The 21,407-nt window shown below is 35.6% G+C and overlaps 1 protein-coding gene across 1 annotated transcript in view; it reads left to right on the forward strand.

The window, feature by feature from the left end:
• LOC109228109 (transcription factor TCP24-like) overlaps window positions 1,007–21,407 on the forward strand; it is a 29,555-nt gene continuing 9,154 nt past the window's right edge. Inside the window, exons 1-2 of the mRNA XM_019393285.1 lie at window positions 1,007–1,201; window positions 1,262–1,954. Coding sequence (XP_019248830.1) covers window positions 1,007–1,201; window positions 1,262–1,954 — 888 coding nt within the window. The remainder of the gene's footprint in view (window positions 1,202–1,261; window positions 1,955–21,407) is intronic.

A 21,407-nucleotide genomic window follows, 5' to 3' on the forward strand; every position in this document is an offset into this window, starting at 1 on the left:
TATATATATATATATATATTCTTTGCACTGTCACCAGCGGTGAAGCCACAATGGTCATAAGGGGTGGTCAATTGACCACCCTTCATCAAAAAATTACACTTACGTTTTAGAGGTATATAAAACATATTGAATACCCTTTGTCGGAATTTATTTTTCATTTCTTTTAAATTTGATCAACCTTGGAAAAATTCCTAGTTTCGCCACGGACGGTCGGTATACATAATTTAAATTCATTTTTGAATGTGTGGAGGACAAAGAAGGGTGACTGGTCTAGGGTTGTGGAAATCAGGTGGGAGAGAGAATGGTATTTGTCTGTATGTCAGCTGATATCACGTGAAGAGGCACAATAAGAAGTCCTTCGTATCCATTCACTTCCCAAAAATACCGGCATTACTACAAATATACTACTAGCGCTTGCTTTCTCTATCCCCATCTTTGCTATTTCCTTTCCCTTTCCAACTTTTTTGCTTTAGAATTGTAAAGATGGAGAGAATTGTGGTTCTCTGTATCTGTAAAAATTTTCTTCCAAACACCATGCCTGTCTTTCTCAAGCTCCAGTTGTAGCTAGCTTAATGCTTAGTCGCGCGCACGCACACACACAAAGATCTGCAATCTATATATATATTCACAAGGCACTCACATATAAAAACTACATAGACATTGTGTATAGCGAGAGCTGTCGTTCTCAAGCAGAAAAATGATATAATTTCATCTCAGCATGTGGTCAACCAAATAGTTCAAGTGTAGTCTTTGCTTCCTCTTTCTAATTACTGTATAAATAGAGCCTTACAAGGACATAGAACTTGGAAAATAAAAGATAAAGAAATTAAAACCAAATCTAGCTACTTAACCGAATGATGATGTCTCTCTCAGTAGTCTTAATACTCCTGTTTTCCTTGTAGCCAAATCAAAAGATGTTTTAACTGTGTTTTATCCGTCTTACTCAAGATCTAGCTTAGTCCCACCACATAGCTCCCTCAAGCTACAGCTGCAAAATATATAACAAATGTATCCGCCAAGCAACAGCTGCAACTACAGCCCCATTTTCAACATCACTTCTCCTTGTATGCAATATGGAGACGAACTATTCTTCCAATATTATCATGACCATTTCCTTCAAGAGCAACAAGTACCGTTTATAGAAGATCAGAGTGTTGACAACTTAGCTGATAGCACTGAGACTGTTACTAACAAAGAAACCGTCATCAATACTGATAGTGTAAAAGTTCTTTATAACACAGAAACTGTTACAAACAATCAGTGTTGGGGAGGAAATGAAGGAGTAGAAGGCCGCGACAAAAAAAGAGGCGAAATGAGCAGCACCACTAGTATCATTCGTGGACGGATCCAAAAAAACAAGAGATGTTCCAATAAAGATCGACACAGCAAGATAAACACTGCTCGTGGCCTTAGAGACAGAAGGATGAGACTTTCACTTGATGCAGCTCGCAAGTTTTTCAGTTTGCAAGACATGCTGGGGTTCGATAAGGCAAGTAAAACTGTAGAATGGTTGCTTAACAAATCGGAGTCTGAAATCGAAGAGCTGGCCAAAGGCAATAAAGGAGGAGAAGCCCTTCCTAAACAAAGCTGCAGTACTACTACTGGAATTGGTGCAATTAGTACTGCAATATCCTCTATTTCTGAGAGTGAGGTTATATCAGGAACTGATGAATCTTCCTCTATTACTGATAAAAAGAAGCTGGAAACTGCTAAAGGACCCTCGAAAAAGAAGGCGAAAACTGCTCGTAGAGCTGTATTTGATCCTCTTATTACAAGGGAATCGAGGAATCAAGCAAGGATTAGGGCTCGAGAAAGAACAAAAATAAAGAAAAACCTTGGTCAATCCAAAGAGAACAGTGCCGATGACTGTAATTTGGTGGTTAGTCATGGAATTGGGAGCCCATTTAGCATCTTCAACTATCAGCAAAATGCAGTTGGAATTTCCCATGATCAGGTGGGTTCAATAATTAAACATCATGATTTTTGAGGATTTAAATAGATGATTGTTTGTTTGTATATTTTCACTAGCTTCTGATTATGTGGTTGCTGTCTTTGTTTTTTATTTATTTCTCCTACAGCAGCAATTTACAGACTTCCAATTTTGTGGGAAGCATGTGGGAAGCCTAGGGCAAGGAATTTTAGGCGCAGAAACCTTCTTCAATTAGTGCTACTCGGCCAGAAGAACATTGTTTGATTCTCTGTTGGTAATGTAAAATAATCTGTACTTTATTTGTTCTCTTTGTGAAAATCTTCTCTAGTCTGTACATAGCGCTATGTCTTTTGATTTTATTTTTTTAAATAAAACCACCACATAGTACTGATGTAGCTATTAAAACAAAGATTAATATACAAAAAATTGGAAATAACTAGGCCAAAGCCCCAAAGGGTCAAATTTGGAAGAAATGAGAGAACCTCAATTCTTTTTACATTGATAGAGACTAGATCTAATACGCTAAATTTCAACAAGAATATCCACCAAAAATCACTTGATTTAATTTATTTTCAGGGACTAACTTGGTAATTTTTTTTTTGCTCACTAAAGAGTTCAAGTTCAAGTCTTGGCACATTTCGTTTTTTCCTATTTTTGGTCTTTTGGTCCTCTAATCTTCTGGTCAAGTAACCATATTAATCTAGGATATTATCAGAACCTTCTTCATCAGAAAAAGAGTCCAAGTCTGTTTCATTGAACTCATCTTCTATCCTATAGCCGTATTTAGATGGTATAATATAATAAGAGCTGGTGCTGATACATTTATGATCTACTAGTTTAAATGTTCTGCTAGTTTACTTCCCAGGTATTTCCAACCATTTCAACCCGATAAATTAAAAACTAAAACACAAAACAGTTCTCTTTATATTCTAGTCATTCCTAAAGGCTTTTGTAGTTTTGTATATATGTATATATATATATATATGGAACACATCCTCCCTAGGTTTGAATCAGTGTGCAGACATAACATTTTTGTGATTCCCATTTTGCATAAGCAGTACGACTCGCGATTCTTTATTCTTGATGTCTAACGCTTTGCATTTTAAAAAAAAAAAAAAGAAGCGTTGCTTCACTTGATAAAATAAATAATTCTAATCGTGTAAAATAGATATATGCACAACGGAATAATTAATGTCAATCTGGCATGATGATGAAAATGTCAATATCTCTAACCTTAACTTTGTTTGGGGACTATGACGTAGTTGTTGTTGTTTGGAATAATTATTAATGTCAATCACACCGTATAACCTTTTCCTTTTCCTTGTCAAGTTTGAGAGATTGTTACTTTGTTCACTCTTTAAGCATTTGTAGTTTTTTTTTTAAGCATTTGTAGTTATGCAATTTTGTGTATGCACTAGGTCTATGGACTTTCTAAAAAGAAGTCAAAAAATTTGTTTATCTGTCTTGTGTTGTGTTGTTCATTTTAGTGCGACATATTTTTCAATAGCTATGGTTTAACAGAACTGTTATATGTATATTCCTGGCCATAAATTTTTGAAACACAACCTCCCAAATTCTTTCGTCGTTTTAGGTCCAATTTAACATGCTGTGTAAACCCTAGCTACTTCGAAAAGTTTATAGGATATGCATTTAGTTCATATAATCCTGAACAAATCTGGACCACTTAAAGGGGCAAAGAATTTAGTGTAGGAGCTTAAATGATCATTAGTGATATCAAGGTTCAAGTTAGTAGCTTGAATTTATGATTTAGATATGATGCTAATCAGGAAGATTTTTGTATCATCAGTTGTTTTTTGACCTTCAAATGGCAATAGGTGGCAGTCCTTATATATAGCTTCTAGTATTGCTTAGTTTCTTTACTCCTTATGACTAAATTCATTTGCTCTAGTTCGTGCAACTGTTCTCAATTCATCCAGCAATTATACTTGGTGAAAGGACAATTTCGATTTGGTCAATCTAACTAATGTGTGATTAAGGGGCATGAATATAGCAGCCTTTTGTCCACCACTTTATTTCAAACAATCCCTCTCCAGATTTAATATATTGAGCCTCACGAAGATGAAACTTGGGTTTAACCGACTCAAAGATACTTTTAGCATGGTGTAATATTGTCTGTTTTGGGCCAAGTATGCATGGTTTTCTCTAAAAAATCTCACACTATTAAGAGATTCTTACATCTTATATGTGGGGCTTTGTTCGCACACTCAACAGTCTCCCTCTCGCACTAAGTTCCACGTGGCTCATCACTACGATCCGCGGGTCTCCCCTTCACACCAAGTTTCACGTGTGCCATTACTGCGATTCACGAGTCAATTTTTGAGATTCACTATATGTCACCCATATCATTAGAGTATTTATGGCAACTGAAAGTTGCAACTAGCTTCTTGTGTGCACGTCTCCAAACTCATAAGGGCAAGTAAACCGAGCCCGCCACCATCACTCAGTCATCACCATATTCGCCGCGTCGAACTTGGGCTTTAATAAAAATTGTTGGGCTAAACCATTCCAAAAATATTCTTAATATAGTGTGATATTGTCCGCTTTGAGCCTAGCCCGCACGGTTTTTCCCAAAAGGCCGCACACTATTATTAAGAGATCCCTAATCTTATACGTAGGCCTCTGATCTTTTCTGCTACCAATACGAGACTTGATTAGCACACAAAACACATAAAGATATAATCGGTCCTTGTTCTACTTTGAGCATTTCTGAGCTAGCATTACTTTCTGAAATTAATGAAAGGTTGACAGAAGGTAACAAAATTCCTCCTTATGCAATAATTTGCTTCCGAAGGTCGAAAAGTGGATAATGTTTGTTATAATATTGAGGATGATTTACGAGGTTTACATTCGTAGTATTTGACAATCTTAATGAGGAGGCACATCTGAGTGACACCAGTGTCCTACCTAATACAGAGTGCAATGAAAAGATGTTGGTTTTGTCAACATATGTTATTGAAGAAATAACTAGGCTAACAAGCTGTTGGAGCAACACATTAATCGTTTTCCCACTTCATGGCGTTTCAAATATATGTATTTAATTTGAAACATGACTGTATTTCCACATTTTCTTCTTAATATTTTTCATATGTTCAAAGATGTATTGCGCAGCCATATAATTCGGGAAAAAAAAATCAGAAATAGCCGGATTCATAGCTTGTAAATAGTCATAAGTTCAAAAGTAATCGAAATTTAGCTACTTTTTCATGAAAAAATAAATTCTGAACAAAAATACCCTTAAAAATCCGGAAACATTCCAACATAATATGCTGGAGTTCGAATTTTTTACATATGAGATTCCAACATAATGTGCTGGAATTTCATAATGGGTTGGAGTTCCAACATAATATGCTAGAAGTTTATATGCAGAAATTCCAGAATCTAGCATATCATGCTGCAACTTTCCGTGTGTTGTAGTTCCAACATAATATGCTGGAAGTTTATAATGTAAGAGCTGCATAATCGAGCATATTAACTATCCTGTAACTTTTCGTGAAAATAGTGACTATTTTTCAGTGACTTTGCAAACACTGACTATTTTTTAATTACCAGACCGAAAACTAGCTAGCCCACGCTATTTTCACTTATAATTCCGATAGTAATCGGGGAAAACCATCGAGTCAGGGCCCTCGATCACCTAAATTATAATTAGCTTAGCTTAATACATGTAAGTGAAAGTTTTATTCTCATATACTAATCCCCTCCTCATTTCTCCTTTCGAATCGATCCATTTAGATAGATTATGAATTATCTTTCTGAAAACTTTTAGTGCTAATTTTGTATTGAAAACAGGCCTTGAAACCTTGTTGTCGGTCTTTCTCAAAGTCAATTTGTTTAGAGAATCATTAAAGCTTGAATGGGCGTGATGAAAAAGAAAGGAGAAAGGCAATGGGCAGGTTAAATGAACCAAGAAAGAATAGTACAAAAGTGGGGAGCAAGAAATGAAAATATCTACACACGTCTCAAATTATTACCCTCTTTGTCTATCCATCGATTTTTAGTTTTTAAAAATTTATCTTGAATATATAGTCAAACCTCTCTATAACAATTTCATTTATTTTGATATTTTTTTGCTATTGTAGTGAAGTGATTTATAGAGTACATATATTATAACATAACATAAAAATTCATTCATTTTTTTTAGTTTTTATAGTGAATGACTGTTATATAAAGATGTTGTTATAGAGACGTCTGACTCTCTCTTTATACGTGACAAGGATATATATGCAAAATTTTAAAAATGACAAAAGATAGATATTAGGATCTTTGTCACTCCTGCTCATAGCTTCAGGTAACTCTGATGAGATTTTGGGAGTTTCTTTACTTTAATAAAAAATATAGAAATAATTATGCCTCAATTAAATAATTAATTCCAAGTTATTAATTAGCTTGGATATATGGATCCTCACTATCCATTTTGCTCTTTGTAGACCGTTTCGTGTTAAGTTTCAATATTCAAAAAATAATCACACTTCCTAATAAGAAAGAAGAGGAATTATCCATAATGTTGTAGAAAAACAAATAAGATCACCATAATTGCATCAGATCAAATTGATGACTTCATGTAAGGAAGAGACAAAGAAATTACCTTAATCGTGTGTGCAATTAAAATGCCAATCCCTTTAAAAGTGAGATTTGCTAAGATTTTCATACAATGATACTCCCTCCGGTCCATAATAAGTGTCTCTTTTACTTTTAGCACGCCCATTAAGAAAATACTAAATCCTATACAAAATTACCTAGTATGACTAAACTACCCTTATTAAATATTGGGTTATAGTGGCATTTATTGCTCTTCTGCACATAAGGGTAAAAGAGTAAAAACAAATTGAATTTTTTCTTGATTACTTAACTAGACACTTATTTTGGACCAAAATCAAAAAGTAAAAGAGACACTTATTATGGACCGGAGAGAGTAATATATAGCAGAACTCTTTACACCATAGATATACATGTAGATTTTTCTATCTTAAAAGTATATTAGCAGAACTCTTTACACCATTGTAGGTAGCCAATTTTCACGGGTGAACTGCACATATAGCATTCAAAGTGAATATTCAGAATTTTGTTTGCTTGCCCATAGGCAGAATTTTATATTTAACAAGTGGTATTCCTCGTTTGCCCATAGGCTACACTTTTAACTTTCGTACTTGAGTTCTGCGGCGGTCAAAAGTTAAAGACCCCTTATAAAGTGTCATATTTCTGCTATTGTTTGAATTTTTATGATAGGCTACCATTCCAAAGTAAGGCCAAGTCCGCGTTTGGTCCAGTGTAGGCCCAGCAATATACATCCCCTCTTAATATTGGGTAAATTTTAAAAATAGCCAGATTTACAACTGGTCGATCAAAAATAGTCCAATTCCAAAAGTAATCGAAATTTAGCCACTTTTTATATAAAGATAAATCTGAGCGAAAACACACCCGGAACTCCAGCATAATATGATGCAGTTCCAGCATAAGTATACTTGAACTCCAGCATATTATACTGGAGTTCCAGAATAAGTATGCTGGAACTCCAGCATAATATGATGGAGTTCCAGCATAAGTACGCTTGAACTCCAGCGTAATATACTGGAGTTCCAGCAAGTATATTGGTCCAGTATAATATACTAGAGTTTGGAGCACCGTTGCTCTAGTCTCCAGTATATTATACTGGAGCCAGCAAAGTATACGGGTCCAGCATAATATGCTGGAGTTCATACACAAGTGCACCGAATTCCAGTATATTATGCTGGACCGGTCTCTATTGCAGCAAAATAATGGCTATTTTTCATTGGCTTGGTAAACGCTGGCTATTTTTGATTGACCAGTCCGAAAACTAGCTATACCGTGCTATTTTTACCTTAATAATATTAGAGAAAATGGCATGGTATAACAACACATAAAGAGAATTGGCAATATTTTAGCCTTATATTAGGTTTGGCAAAGGTAACCCAAAAAAGTTGGCATTATATAGCCAAATTCTAAATAACCTTAGTTTCTTGTTTATTCTCTCTCTCCGTATTTTTTCTTCTCTCTCCCCTTATTTCTTCTCCAATTTTCTTCTTCAATTAATCTTTTCTTTTTCTATTAAGTTTAGATCTTTTTATCACGACGATAATTATTTTAAAAGATTTGTTTTTTTAATCTAGTTTGTTCTTGTCTTCATCTGATTGTTGCTTTGTTTGATTTGATTTGTATCTCTTTGGCGACTCTTAAAATATGGGTGTTTGAAGTGGTGTATATCTATGTATATCATCATGTGTACCCGTGTGTATATCATACTGTATATCATGATATACATTGTTAGATATGGCAATAAAAGGTTAATCTATGTATATCATCATGTCTACTTGTGTGTATATCATATTATACATCGTGATATACATTGTTACATTGTTACTTCAATTTTTTTATTGATCAAGAAGGAAAATAACTTTTTGATATAACAGGTTTAGAGCAAGTTTTAAAGTATAAAAATATTATAGGAGTAAATAAAATTTTGATATAAAAAGAAATAAAATAAATTTTTGATATACATTCGTTGTGTTACACACTGATATACAAGTAATATAATTATTTTTATTGTGATATACATTGATAAAAAGGCAACAATAAATATTAAATAACTATATATATAATTTCATATTTTAGATATACAAAGAAGAAAAATAAAATTTTAATATACATGTTGATATTCACAAGGAAGAAGAAAAGGTTGTGATATACACATTAGTGTTGTGATATATATTTATTGACTATTTGATGCCAATATCTATAACTAGGGCTATTTAATGCTAACTATGTGGGTACGTTGTCACACCATGCGAAAATCCCCATCCCTCAAGTACAATCAATCGTCTTAATATCGATTGATGAGTCCAAAATGAGAAAATCGTCTCAATAATTTATTCTCATAATAAAGGAAAAATATAAGAAATAACTAAAGCTACCGGTGGTATGTGAAAAATAACCACAATTTCAAAAGCAATCGAAATTTAACCACTTTTTCATGTAAAAATAAATTTAAAAAAATATCCTTAAAAATCCGAAAGAATTCCAGCATACTATGCTGGAGCTCGAATCTTTTACATATGAGATCCCAGCATAATGTGCTGGAGTTCCAATATATATGCTAGAATTTTATACGCTGGAGCTCCATAATCCAGCATATTATGCTAGAATTTTCCGTGTTTCAGCTAAGGTATTTTGTCCAAATTTTATCTCCGCATAAAATAATGGCTATTTTTTACTGACTTTGCAAATGCTGACTATTTTTCGATTAACAATCCGAAAACTAGTTTGTTCATGCTATTTTACCATAATAAAGGCAGTGGACTGTTTAATAAAATGGGCTGAGGGCCCACATGCATTGTGACCTTGCCTTCAGACAACTAAAAATATAGTGAACTATCCAATTTATTTTAGAAATTTTTGCAAGGATAAAAGGGAGGAAAAAATAATGAGTGAAACATCAGACTGACCTGAAACCACGCTTATTCTATAGTATTTGTTTTTTCTTTCTTGAACGGAGTTGTTGTCAATATTTCAGGCTTCTCCTTTCCTTGTTCAGTTACTCTACTGCAACTTCTGGTCTATCTTCTATTGGTCTTTGTCTTCCTAGGAAGTGAATGAGAGCAAATCAGTAAAGGAAATCTGACTGAAAAGGAAAAATTCAGGGATATACTAGGAAAGAAAATGAAGTTGCTTTTTGATTTGAAAATAATAGTAAATGATGATAGAGTATATACGAAGGAAAAGAAGAGAAAATAGCTCGGGACGAAAAGGGACAAATCCCCAAAAAAAAGATTACATCAATCAGACTTCCACATCAGTCCCTCCCCGACATCCCCTACAAAATATTTCCTAATATGTACTCACATTTACTTTCTTCTTTTGTCTTTTATTTTTCGTCATGCATTTACTGTCTTTCTCCAATAAGGTGGCAATTAAAGATGACATTTATATATAGATAATGTAGTACTCGTACTAAATTCTAGAGTTATTCTTAAGTTGTGTCTATAGAACGACGGTTCATGTGGTACGCTAAATAAGGTGGGATAAAGTGTGAAATTAAATTTATACTATATCTAGTTGATGATATAAATTTATCTTGCTGTCAACAAAACATAGTATAAATTTAGTCTTAGATTCTCAGTAATTTATCCCGGAATAAATTTAGTCAACCAAACATAATATAAACTAAATTTACACTATTTTGTCAAATTCTCAGTAATTTGAAAGATCAGAGATACGTTGCGATCGTTGGGTTTGCGTATATGTTTAGACAAAATAGAAGTGGGTGAAAGGATGAGAATCAAGGATGAACATATAGTACTGAATCTATATGTACCCTACGCAACAGTCAGTAGATATTCTTTGCGATCGTTTAACTATATTTGCACACCTCGAGAAAAGGACAATTATATGAATTCAGCCACAAAATAATATCTTTATAATTTTACCTGGAGAACTAATAGTCTCCTTTAATAGTACACTATTATCTACTATTATTAGTCATACACAACCATTTTCCTTACTCATTAATGAGGAATATATCGAAGCAAATACTGAAGTGATGTTGAGGAGTTAGTTTGATAGAAAAAATATCACATCAAACACTTATAACTTAAATGTAGTGTGTTGAAGTTTAAAGCTTTTGAAAGCTAAGCTCTATCATACTGTGTTGCAGCCTGCAACAACGTAGCCACCTTATTCTAAGGACGGTCAAGCGAATATCATTCGCCGAAAAATTATATTGTACATTTATATATTGAATATCACCTTACACGGATATACATTATATTTTAAATACTCTTAACAAAATACAAGGAGACCGTCCATTAATATTCAATGGTTTTCAAAGTGAGAAAGAGTTCATGAGTTCAAATCCTTGTTTAAATATTTTTATTCGTCCTTTCATTATCCAAAACTAAACAGCAACCACCGTGTTTGGTCTGGTTGACTCTGCTTTTTTTATTTTAAAATTTTTCTAATAAATAACTCTTAAAGCTTAAATTTGTGTAAAAACAAACTATCAATCTTAAAGTAGTTTTAAAATTTTAAGTTGCTTATAAACATTTTTAAAATTTAAAGGCAAAACTCTACAGAATTTTTTTTAACAAAAAACTCTTTGGAGGCTACACATTTTCTCAACTCTCTCTTTCCTTTGGTTTTATGCTTACCTTTATTAGTAAAAAAAAATTTATTATCTTTTTTATATTAGTTTTAATTTATAAAATTGTAAGTCTATTACTAGTACTTTTATGGTTCAGCTAAATATTACGTACTTTGATTTAAAATTTTCGGTGCACCCTTTCATTAATTTTTTTTTGACTTATGTAAAGTTTGGACATTCTTAATGAGATTATGTGCTATGCCACTACTATGTTGGAGTTCAAAGTTTCTCGATTTATGAAATTTCATCATAGTATATTGGAGTTCAAAGCTTTTAAAGGTAAAACTTCAACATACTATGTCGGAGTTTTTAATCAATTTTTTTTTACAATAGAAATCTACTATATTTTTTATAGCAAGGCTAGTTAGAACTCTAGGACATTGTAACGACCCGACATGTCGTTTTGAGCTCTAGCGCATCGTTCGGCGGTTTGAGGCCATGAGCAGCTTCACTTCAGGTATTATGACTTGTACGCGTGGTCGGAATTGAATTTCGGGAAGTTCGGAGTTGATTTGGAAAGAAAATTCTCGTTTCGGAAGCTTTAAGTTGGAAGAATTGACTAAATTATGATTTTTGAGTAAACGACCTAGGAATCGGGATTTGAAGGTTCTAACAGGTTCGAATGATGATTTTGGACTTGGGCATATGCCCGGATCGGGTTTTGGATGACCGGGAGCATTTCAGCGCCTATTGTGGAAGTTAACATTTTGGAAGAATTTCATAAATTTGTGTTGAAGTGCATTTCAATGTTATCAATGTCCGTTTGGGATTCTGAGTCTGAAAATAGCTTCGTATCGTGTTCTGGTATTGGGAGCGCGTCCGGAAGTGGATTCGGAGGTCCATAGGTCATTTTGGGGTCATTTGGCGAATGTTTGAAATTTGAAGGCTTTTGAGAAGTTTGACCGGAAGTGAACCTTTTGATATCGGGGTTGGATTTTGATTCCGAAAGTTGGAGTAGGTCTGTAATATCGAATGTGACTTGTATGCAAAATTTGAGGTCAATCGGACGTGATTTGATAGGTTTCGGCATCGAATGTAGAAGTTTGAAGTTCTAAAGTTCATTAAACTTGAATTGGGGTGCGATTCGTGATTTCGATATTGTTTGATGTGATATGAGACCTCGAGCAGGTCCGCGTCATATTTTGGAACTGGTTGGTATGATTGGACGAGGTCCAGGGGGCCTCGGGTGTATTCCCGGTGGTTAACAGATCGAATTTGGATTTGGAGGAAGAGCTGAAGCAGCTGAGCATCTGGTGTAATCGCACCTGCGTGAAGAGGGCCGCAGGTGCGAGCCCGCAAGTGCGGGAAATGGCTCACAGAAGTGGAGCAGGTCAGCCATAGGGAGGACCGCAGGTGCGAAGTTATTGGCCGCATCTGCACAAGCGGGGAGCCGGCTGGTAATGGACCTACTTACCTTGCTTGTAGACCTGCTGCGGAGCTATCAGAAACGAAAAATTGGGCGTAGGAGCGGACTGGGATCGCACCTGCGATGTCGCAGGTGGGGCTACAGTTCCGTAGGTGCGCAAGATGGCTGGGCAGTGAAATTTCTTTAAAATGGAGATTTGGCCAATTTTCTTCCATTCTCTCTTGGTTGGACGATTTTTGGAGAGCTTCAAGTAGGGGTTTTACGAACCGTAGCCAGCAGAGTCTCCCTCAGAGTACTTATACTTTCTTTCCTGTCCAAATTTGTATTCCGAACAGATGCTATATTTAATTTTATTTTTTAGTTGATGCTCATGCGCTTGTGACGACGGGTTCTAGGAAGATTATGGGTTATTCAGTATTGAGATTTGTAAAAACATTATCATTTATTTTGTAATTTCCATCTTCTACTATTTAATTTAAGGAAAACTATGATTTCAAAAATATTAAAATGAGAACCAAATTAATTATTTATTGTTGGCTTGCCTGACAGCGGAGTTCGGCGCCATCACGACCTTGAATGGATTTTGGGTCATGACAACATGGTATCAGAGCATTAGGTTCACTTATGTCTCACGAGTCACGAGCAAGTCTAGTAGAGTCTTGCGGATCAATACGGAGACGTGTGTACTTATCTTCGAGAAGCTACAGGAGTGTTAGGAGCACTCCCCTTCTTGATTCCTCATCGTGCGATTGGGTTCCTTTGAGGCTTATGCCTTTGTTTCTTTCATATTCAATCTTTGCGACATGAAGCGCTTGTTATAAATCGGGAATTGAGGGAGTATAAGGGTACTACAGATGTGGTGTAGGATGTTTCTCCCTGCGTATTTGATTGGGCTATTGTCATCGCCTTACGGAAGGTCGTTCTGTCGTTCAGCTCACTATCAGTATTACCTAAGGTTTTGAGATTTGGCATCGATTGTTATGACGATTCGTGCGTTGCTATCGCACAGTGTTGGTGTAATGGTAGGATGCTTGTCTATGCGTCAAAGTAGTGAATGGCTTCGAAGGATATTTACTCAGTGAATGATTCAGTATTTTATTTCCAGCAGAGAAAAGGCAATCGAACTATGAATGTTCAGGTTTAGGTTGAGGGAGTACCGAGACTTGGTATTTTCGAGCGTGGTAGGATTTTCATCAGTAAAGTGGTGTTGTCGCCCTTGATTGAATGTGTCAAGTTCTCCGGTGTGATGGTCTTCGTCAAGTCTCCCTCGGGGCAGGGTAGTGTGAAATAGTGCTGGAGAAGCGGCTATCAGAGATCGCGGTGTGCGGTGGTTCAGGATTGAATTGGTGTTCCTGGTGTTGATGGCTCGAGAAAGATGATCTTCGAAGCGGTTTAAAGTTGGTAGCGATCTATTGGTTCAAGTGCTACAGAGATGGATTTTGACTTAAGGCAACAACTGGACGGCGAAGGATGAGGAAGGACATGTGGGAGGTGTCTTACGGTGGATACACTTCCAGAAGGCCAAGTGTGAGAAACAGGAGTCCAGTAGTTTCTTAATGGAGTGAGTTTGACCAAAGTGGGAGAGTGCCAGGGTAGCATATGTGTTCTGTGGTAGGATGACTACGCGCTTTGAGAAAAGTTTAGAGCGATTTGGGATTCATGGTGGATAGTGATTGGGTCTACTGACTTAATTTTGGAATATTGGCTATTATACGATGGGAGATTGGATACAACAGAAAGAAGTTGCTTGATATGAGGAAGGATACAACACGACATTGGATTGGAATGTATTGTCGCACCTTCAGTTGCTGTCCATGAGGAGTGAACGGGCTTGTGCAGCTGGCGAATGAGCATAGGTTCAGGACGGGTTACTGATTTCGTAAGTAATTGTACCCAGTGCAGCGGCTTGGTTGATGTCGACATGTAATTCCCACGGGTGGGTTATCTCCTGTGAGCAGGCTAACGGTCGCGTGGTTGACGAAGCTTCTACGAAGAATTCTACTGGCTATCCGGTAAGAGGTTGAATATGTAAATGTGGCTAGTGATTCAGATTGTTCATGAAATGCTAACAGAAGAATTTCGAGAAACTTGGCGGGTTTATTGTGCAAGATCATGTCAATGGGGGATAAGGAATCTTGGTGGGTTCCATATTTATTCAATGGTAGCTTCAAGCTAAGTGGGAGAGCCCCACCGCCTACGATTGGATTGTATGGTTATCTATTTGTGAGGTTTCTGGTTATCGACATATTGATGGGTTATTACGACTAAGGAAAGAGAACATAAGTGGTAATTTAAGCAAAGGTTTTGAGGAATGTGTTCTATAATTGGCCTTATCGATTCATGTTCAGGCTTGGGAAGACTCAGGATTTATGCTTCGCGTAGAGGTGAGTTACAAGGAAGGTGATTCAGCCGGGTGCTTCTTTGAGAGGGTGTTCATGTGTTAGTAGAGCCTTGGATTTAATTATATTCGAGACCAAACCAGAATGGGTGACTCTCAACAACGGTCCTAGTGAATTCAAAGGTTAATGTGTGGTGCCTAAGAATTCAAGTCCGTAGTATGGGTGAGTATCGAGCTTTTGCAGCAGATTGTGAAAAGAGGCTTAGTGTGTTCTGTGTTATCTTCGGCCTGCGGTGTGACATGATAGGAATGGGAGAAAATAACTTCGTATTCATAGAGGAATAATCGGAATGGGTGTACCAGTTGAAGATGCGAATATGCGCTCAAGGAGGGCATGAGATGGTTCGTGGGATTTGAGACAGGTCTCGTGAAAATAGGGTCACTCAGGATGAGTGCAGATTTGGGTTCGTTATGTTTTGAATGGAGCTATAATTTTTCCTAAGGCAAGTCCGGAGTAAATTAGAAGAAGTCGGATCGGTTAGCAATGGTTGAATTGGCATGATGGTGGCAATGATCAGTTCCTTCACCGTGTTAACTTATACATGTGATTTGTAGCGGTACGTGCGAGGCTTGACGGTTGCCGTAATTGATTTTATTTGGAGACTTTCGAGTATTATGGCCCGTTATGTGTAGATGGATCCCAGAAGAGTTATGGTGGTTTAGACCACTTCTTGAGGTTGGTATTTTCTGCGGTTATGGTAATTCAGTAACGTGTTGAAATGATTCTCTTGAAATGAGCTAAGTAAAAGGTTTCTATATGATGAAGTGTTTACCCTATTAGTGGTTCAGGAGGTATGATGAAATTCTTGTATTCTTGCGTATTGGCATGATTAATTGCAGTGAGTAGCATGAGATTTGGAAGTTGAGGATCAAGGTTGCAGTTTGGTGTTGACAAGAATGTCACCAGCTCGGATGAGCAGGAAAAAGGATTCAGATGGTTAGAGTAAGCTGGTATTGTCTTTAGCATCACATGAGATCGGTGTCCTATGTAAGAGGCTTTGCGTAATAATTGCGGATTTTTTATGTGCTTTACAACATTAGTATGACCGATGGTATGGATGTGCAGACTTGTTACTTGGTGCGGAAGGTCGTGGGAGCGTGTTCCATGGGAAGATTGTATAAGTGTGATACGTAGTCACTTGATTTATTGAAGATTGGAACCAAGTATGGAGATTGTGGTACTATCGCTAATTTGAGAACTTATGCCCGAAGGGCGCTCGGTTCATTTGGTTGTGGACTGTGGACGTTTGTTCTGGATTGGACAGCTGTTCTTGTGTGTCATGGGATAAAAGGGTTACTGTGGATCCTTGAAAGGTTATAGCCCAGTGCAGCACAGTCAGAATAGGCTGGAGGTCCGTGGATGGATCTAAGTGTGAATGTGGGCTCTATATCAGGCCGGATGTGTTCATTTAAGCATAGCGTTATTTATGGAAGAGTATTCGGACGTTGGATGTTATTTCGGCGTAGGCTATTTCATGTAATCTCTATTGAGCCATGTGGGTTGTGAGGTGCAGTAGCGGACTGGGCTCGCACCTGTGATGCCGTAGGTGCGGCTACTGTTCCACAGGTACACAAGACGGTTGGGCAGTGAAGTTTCTTTAAAATGGGGATTTGGCCCATTTTCTTCCATTGTCTCTTGGTTGGACGATTTTTGGAGAGCTTCAAGTGGGGGTTTTCATCATCTATGTCAAGGTAAGTTATTCCCATCTTTATAAGTTAAATAAATGGTTTGTATAAGGATTTAAACATGAAGTTTGTAGAAAATGGGATTTTTGGTAGAAAAGCTAAAAATTGGTATTTTTGGGTTTTGACCACGAAATTGGAGATGGAATTTGAAATAAATTATATATTTGAGTTCGTGAGGTTATAGGTTTAGTTTATCTTTGAAATTTTTTGGAATCCGGGCATGTGGGCCCGAGGGTGATTTTTATCGACTTTTCGAACGGAGTTGGAAATTGTAGTAAATAGGATTATAATGAGTATTGGAGTATATATTTATGGACTTTCTCATTTATTGGCTAGTTTTGGATCGTTGGGCATCGATTTGAGTTGTTTGAAAGGCTTGAGAGCCGGCTAAGGAACTTCGAAGCGAGGTAAGTCTCCTTTCTAACCTTGTAAGAGGGAATTAACCCTATAGGTGAAATAATTCAATATGTGCTTCTATTTGTGGGGGGCTACGTACGCATGAAGTGACGAGAGTCCGTGCATACCTACTATTATGCTTAACTCCGGGTAGTCTAGGATCCGAATCATGCTATACTTGCGATGTTTGCAACCTTCTTGTTAACTTGATTGCTTAAATCACATTGAACTTGGTAAAGGAATTTTTAAAGGATAAATTCATTTTCTTGACCGTTAAATGAGAATTTGGCATTTTTTTGAATAATTGCCCCTTAATAAATTCTTGATTTGATTGTTTGAATGTGTTTATCTTTTTGTGGAGCGAGCCGAACGCCTCGGCGGATTTAATAGATGCATCTATGGTTCGTGCCGTTCGACCCTCGGTAGTGCACAATTTATATTTATATGTTGGATCGTGCCGTACGACCTCGGCATGATTTGCGCATGATTGAGTTGATTGCTTTGGAATTTATGATAAATTATTTTGCCTTATTGGCCTGAGATAAATTGTTAAATGATGAGGAATAAATTTGGAGATTTCTTAATTATAAAATAATTGCTTACTTACTTCATAATATTGAGCTTACATCCGTTCTATATAACCCATATTTAAATTATAGCATTGGCATTTTATTTATAGTCCATAGTAAGTGACACAGTCGACCCTTCGTCACTACTTCTTCGAGGTTAGACTGGATACTTACTGGGTACGTGTTGTTTACGTATTCATACTATACTTGCTGCACAACACATATATATTTAATGGTCTTGTGGGCGCAGCGGCATGGCTAATGCGAGGACTTAGGTGAGCTGCATTCCATATTACGAACCGCAGCCAACAGAGTCTCCCTCAGAGTACTTATATTTTCTTTCCTGTCCAAATTTGTATTCCGGATAAATATTGTATTTCATTTTATTTCCTAGTTGATGCTCATGCACTTGTGACACCGGATTTTGGGAAGATTTTGGGTTATTCAGTATTGTGATTTGTAAAAAAATATTATTATTTACTTTGTAATTTACATCTTCTACTAGTTAATTGAAGGAAAACTATGATTTCAAAAATATTAAAATGAGTACCAAATTAATTATTTATTGTTACCATCCGATCTTTAATGGATTTTAAATTGTGACAAACATAATCATATAGAGTTTTATCTTGCAAACGAAACTCCATAAAATTATCCTTGAGTACAAAAGTGAGTACAAAAGAAGTGCGATGGATAAATTAAATAATCCTTTTTCACAAAAGAAGAGCTTTAATAGTTCGTGGAGCTTTAAAATCTTGAAACTTTTCGAACTCTACCATATGTCCAGTATATGTCTGTTAAAGTTTCGAACTCGAATATCATATGCTGTGATTAGAGCCGTTAAAATGGGCTTGGCCCGTGAGGCCAGCCCAACCCAGCCTGCTACTTAGGTAGGGTTGGGCTAGGATCTTTTGCGCCCATTTAAAACTGGGATTTTTTCCTAACTATACCATATATGAAACCTTATTACCAAATATGTGCATAGTATGTATATTACCCGCCCAGTCCACAGTTTATCTACAATTTATATACCATTCGTTATTTAGGCAGAATCTTCCATTTTTAGTGCGCGAAAAATCAGCCACAGAATCTGGGATTGATTTATTCCACATTAAATTCAAAATTTGAAACGGAAACGAGATCTCGAAGCTGCGTAATTTTGAAACGGAAAGGAGATTTCTGTTCTTCATCTTCATCTTCATCTTCATATGTTCTTCCATATATTTTCCACCATTGATAGCCATTAAAAAGCTTGAAAGTTTTGAATTCAAATTTGGTTTTTCAAAAATCATTATTTGTTTGGATTGGGTGTTGTTGAAAATAATCGGGAATATGGTTTGGAGTTTATATCTCAATTTTGAGGGGCTGTGGTGAATATTAGACTTGGTTTTGACTGAATTTCAGATCGAAACTCGAAGAAGAAGAAGAAGAAGAAGAAGAAGAAGAAGAGAGAAGAAGAAGAAGAAGAAGAAGAAGAAGACATGACATACATTATACTGCAAAAACTGTAAAATTGTAGAAAAACTGTATTCTGTTGTTTATATATTTTTCTTTTATTTATTTAACTATTGTATGAAAGTTGAACAACATTGTATAAAAAATATTTTTAAGTTGTATGATATTGTAGTTGTATATAACTGAGTGGAAATAATGTATGAAAATTGTAGATAAGTTGTAGATAAGTAGTATAATATATAATTAGTTGTATGAAATTTATTTTTACTGTGTATAAATCAGATACACAATATACAAAAGACATATTGTATAAAATTTGTATTTAAGTTGTATGTTATTGTAGTTGTATTTAACTGAGTAGAAATAATGTGTGAAAGTTGTAGATAAGTTGTATAATATATAATTAGTTGTATGAAATTAATCCGTTTGCTTTCTCAATCTCATCAAAACCAACAACAACAACAAAGATTACATCAAAACCCCTCTGTATCTGTTGATTACACAGTCGTAGCTGATGTTGCTATTAACAAATTCAAAAAGTTCTTTTCTTTACTTGACAAAAACAGAACCGGTCATGTCAGATTTCGTAAAGGTCAAATTTCTACTCCCCTTCCTCCTCCTAAACCCCAGCAACAAAGATTAGATCAAAGCTCTATAAAAAATCAGAACCTCCAAATAGAAGAAACCAAAAAGCCACAAACAAATATTACCAGAATTTACTGTCCAACACCAATTGAACGTTTACCTCCTTTACCACATAACCATCTTCAATTGGTCAAAATGTGTCAATTGAGAGAAAAGAATCATCTGCAACTAAATTAGTAAGGGGTCGACGCTATTTTTCAGCTGTTTCAAGACTTCAATGTCTTGCCAGTGTGTTGTTGAATGTGCATGCATGAACAGAACATGGAGAACTGTAAGGAATAGGATTGTAGAAGAAGATGAGAATACAGAGAATAATGAACGATCCATTTCTGCAAACTTTCCTCTCTGTTCGTTTTTTTTTCTGTTGGATAGTGAGAATTGAAGAAGAAACACATTTAATATTGGTTTTGGAATGAGTTCACGAGCATATATTCGGGTGTGGCCAATGAAGGGAGCAAAACAAAGAAAGGTGAAGAAAAAATGAGAAAGGCCGAAGTGAACACTTGGCAAGGAGGAGTTTAAGGGGTATTGGTCTTTATTCTCTTTACTATGAATTAGGTTTGACCTCTAGCAATTAGTAGTTTTTAGGTTGACAATCCTCCCTTAATTAAAGGCACTAATAATGGATTTGGAGCCTTTTAGGTGGAATGTATATATTTTGTAAACAAAACTTGTGTAGGGAGGGTAATTTACTAAACATGAACATTTAGGGTAATAAAGTTTTCAATAGTGTATATGAATGAAAAATCCCATATATTAAAGGTGCTGCTAATGTTAATCTTAGGCTTTGATTGAAATAAATGTTCATAGTGAGATTCATTTTGTATATAACTAACATTTCATTTCAATATGTTGTAAAATGTTTGATGTAATTACATTAATAATAGTACTTTATAAAACTTTGCAATTTTAGATGTCTCAAATTCATTAAATATTAAAGTTTTGGTATAATGTTTTCTCTATTAAATTTATTTCATAATTATAGAGTTTAAGATATGTGCATTTCTGGTAGGTAATTAATTTTCTACCCCATCAAGTAAATGTGACCAACAATAATAGATTATTATTCATATTCAGTTTTATATGGTAATTTGGAAAAAGAAGAGTGCGAACTTGCTATAAAAAGTTAAATGACACATATAGTGTAAATTTTATTTACATCACTAGTGCACAAAACCTAAAATTATAATTATAACCTTAATATTTTCCATTATCACTAAAATGATATATAACCTTAATGAGTATCTTAATTATGTCCAATCTAACACCCTATTATAAATCACTCTGGGGGAGTCGATGGATAGTTGCTTGTGATACGTTTGTTGGGTTTTTTTATTTAATATATTAAATACATAAAAGAGGGTGAACGGGAAATGGAGGAAAATGAAATTTTTGAGTAAAATTTTAAGTTTCCCCCTTGGCAAATGGACATTGTCCCATATTGAAAAATGAAGAGGTTTTTTATGGGTATATAACTAATTGCTCTTCTTCTAGCTCTTAAAGAGTTGAGAAGAAGGCAAGACTCGCGCCGTCGTCGTCGTCGCTCGCTCGGCTCGACTTCGGCTTCGGCTTCGGCTTCGGATTTGGTCAATTGATTGATTAATTTTTTGGACCAAATTTATTTGTTATTGTAAAATATTAACAGAAATGTTATTAAATATCTGTTTTAATAACAGAATATTAATATTAAAATAAATATTAATATTAAATCCAATTCAGTTATCCAAATTTCAGTTTTCTGTTTTTGTAACAGAAAATTAACTACCCTTCAATTTTTCCTCTTTATT

The sequence above is a fragment of the Nicotiana attenuata genome, chromosome 6 (genome assembly GCF_001879085.1).
Source record: "Nicotiana attenuata strain UT chromosome 6, NIATTr2, whole genome shotgun sequence".
Taxonomy (NCBI): Eukaryota; Viridiplantae; Streptophyta; class Magnoliopsida; order Solanales; family Solanaceae; genus Nicotiana; species Nicotiana attenuata.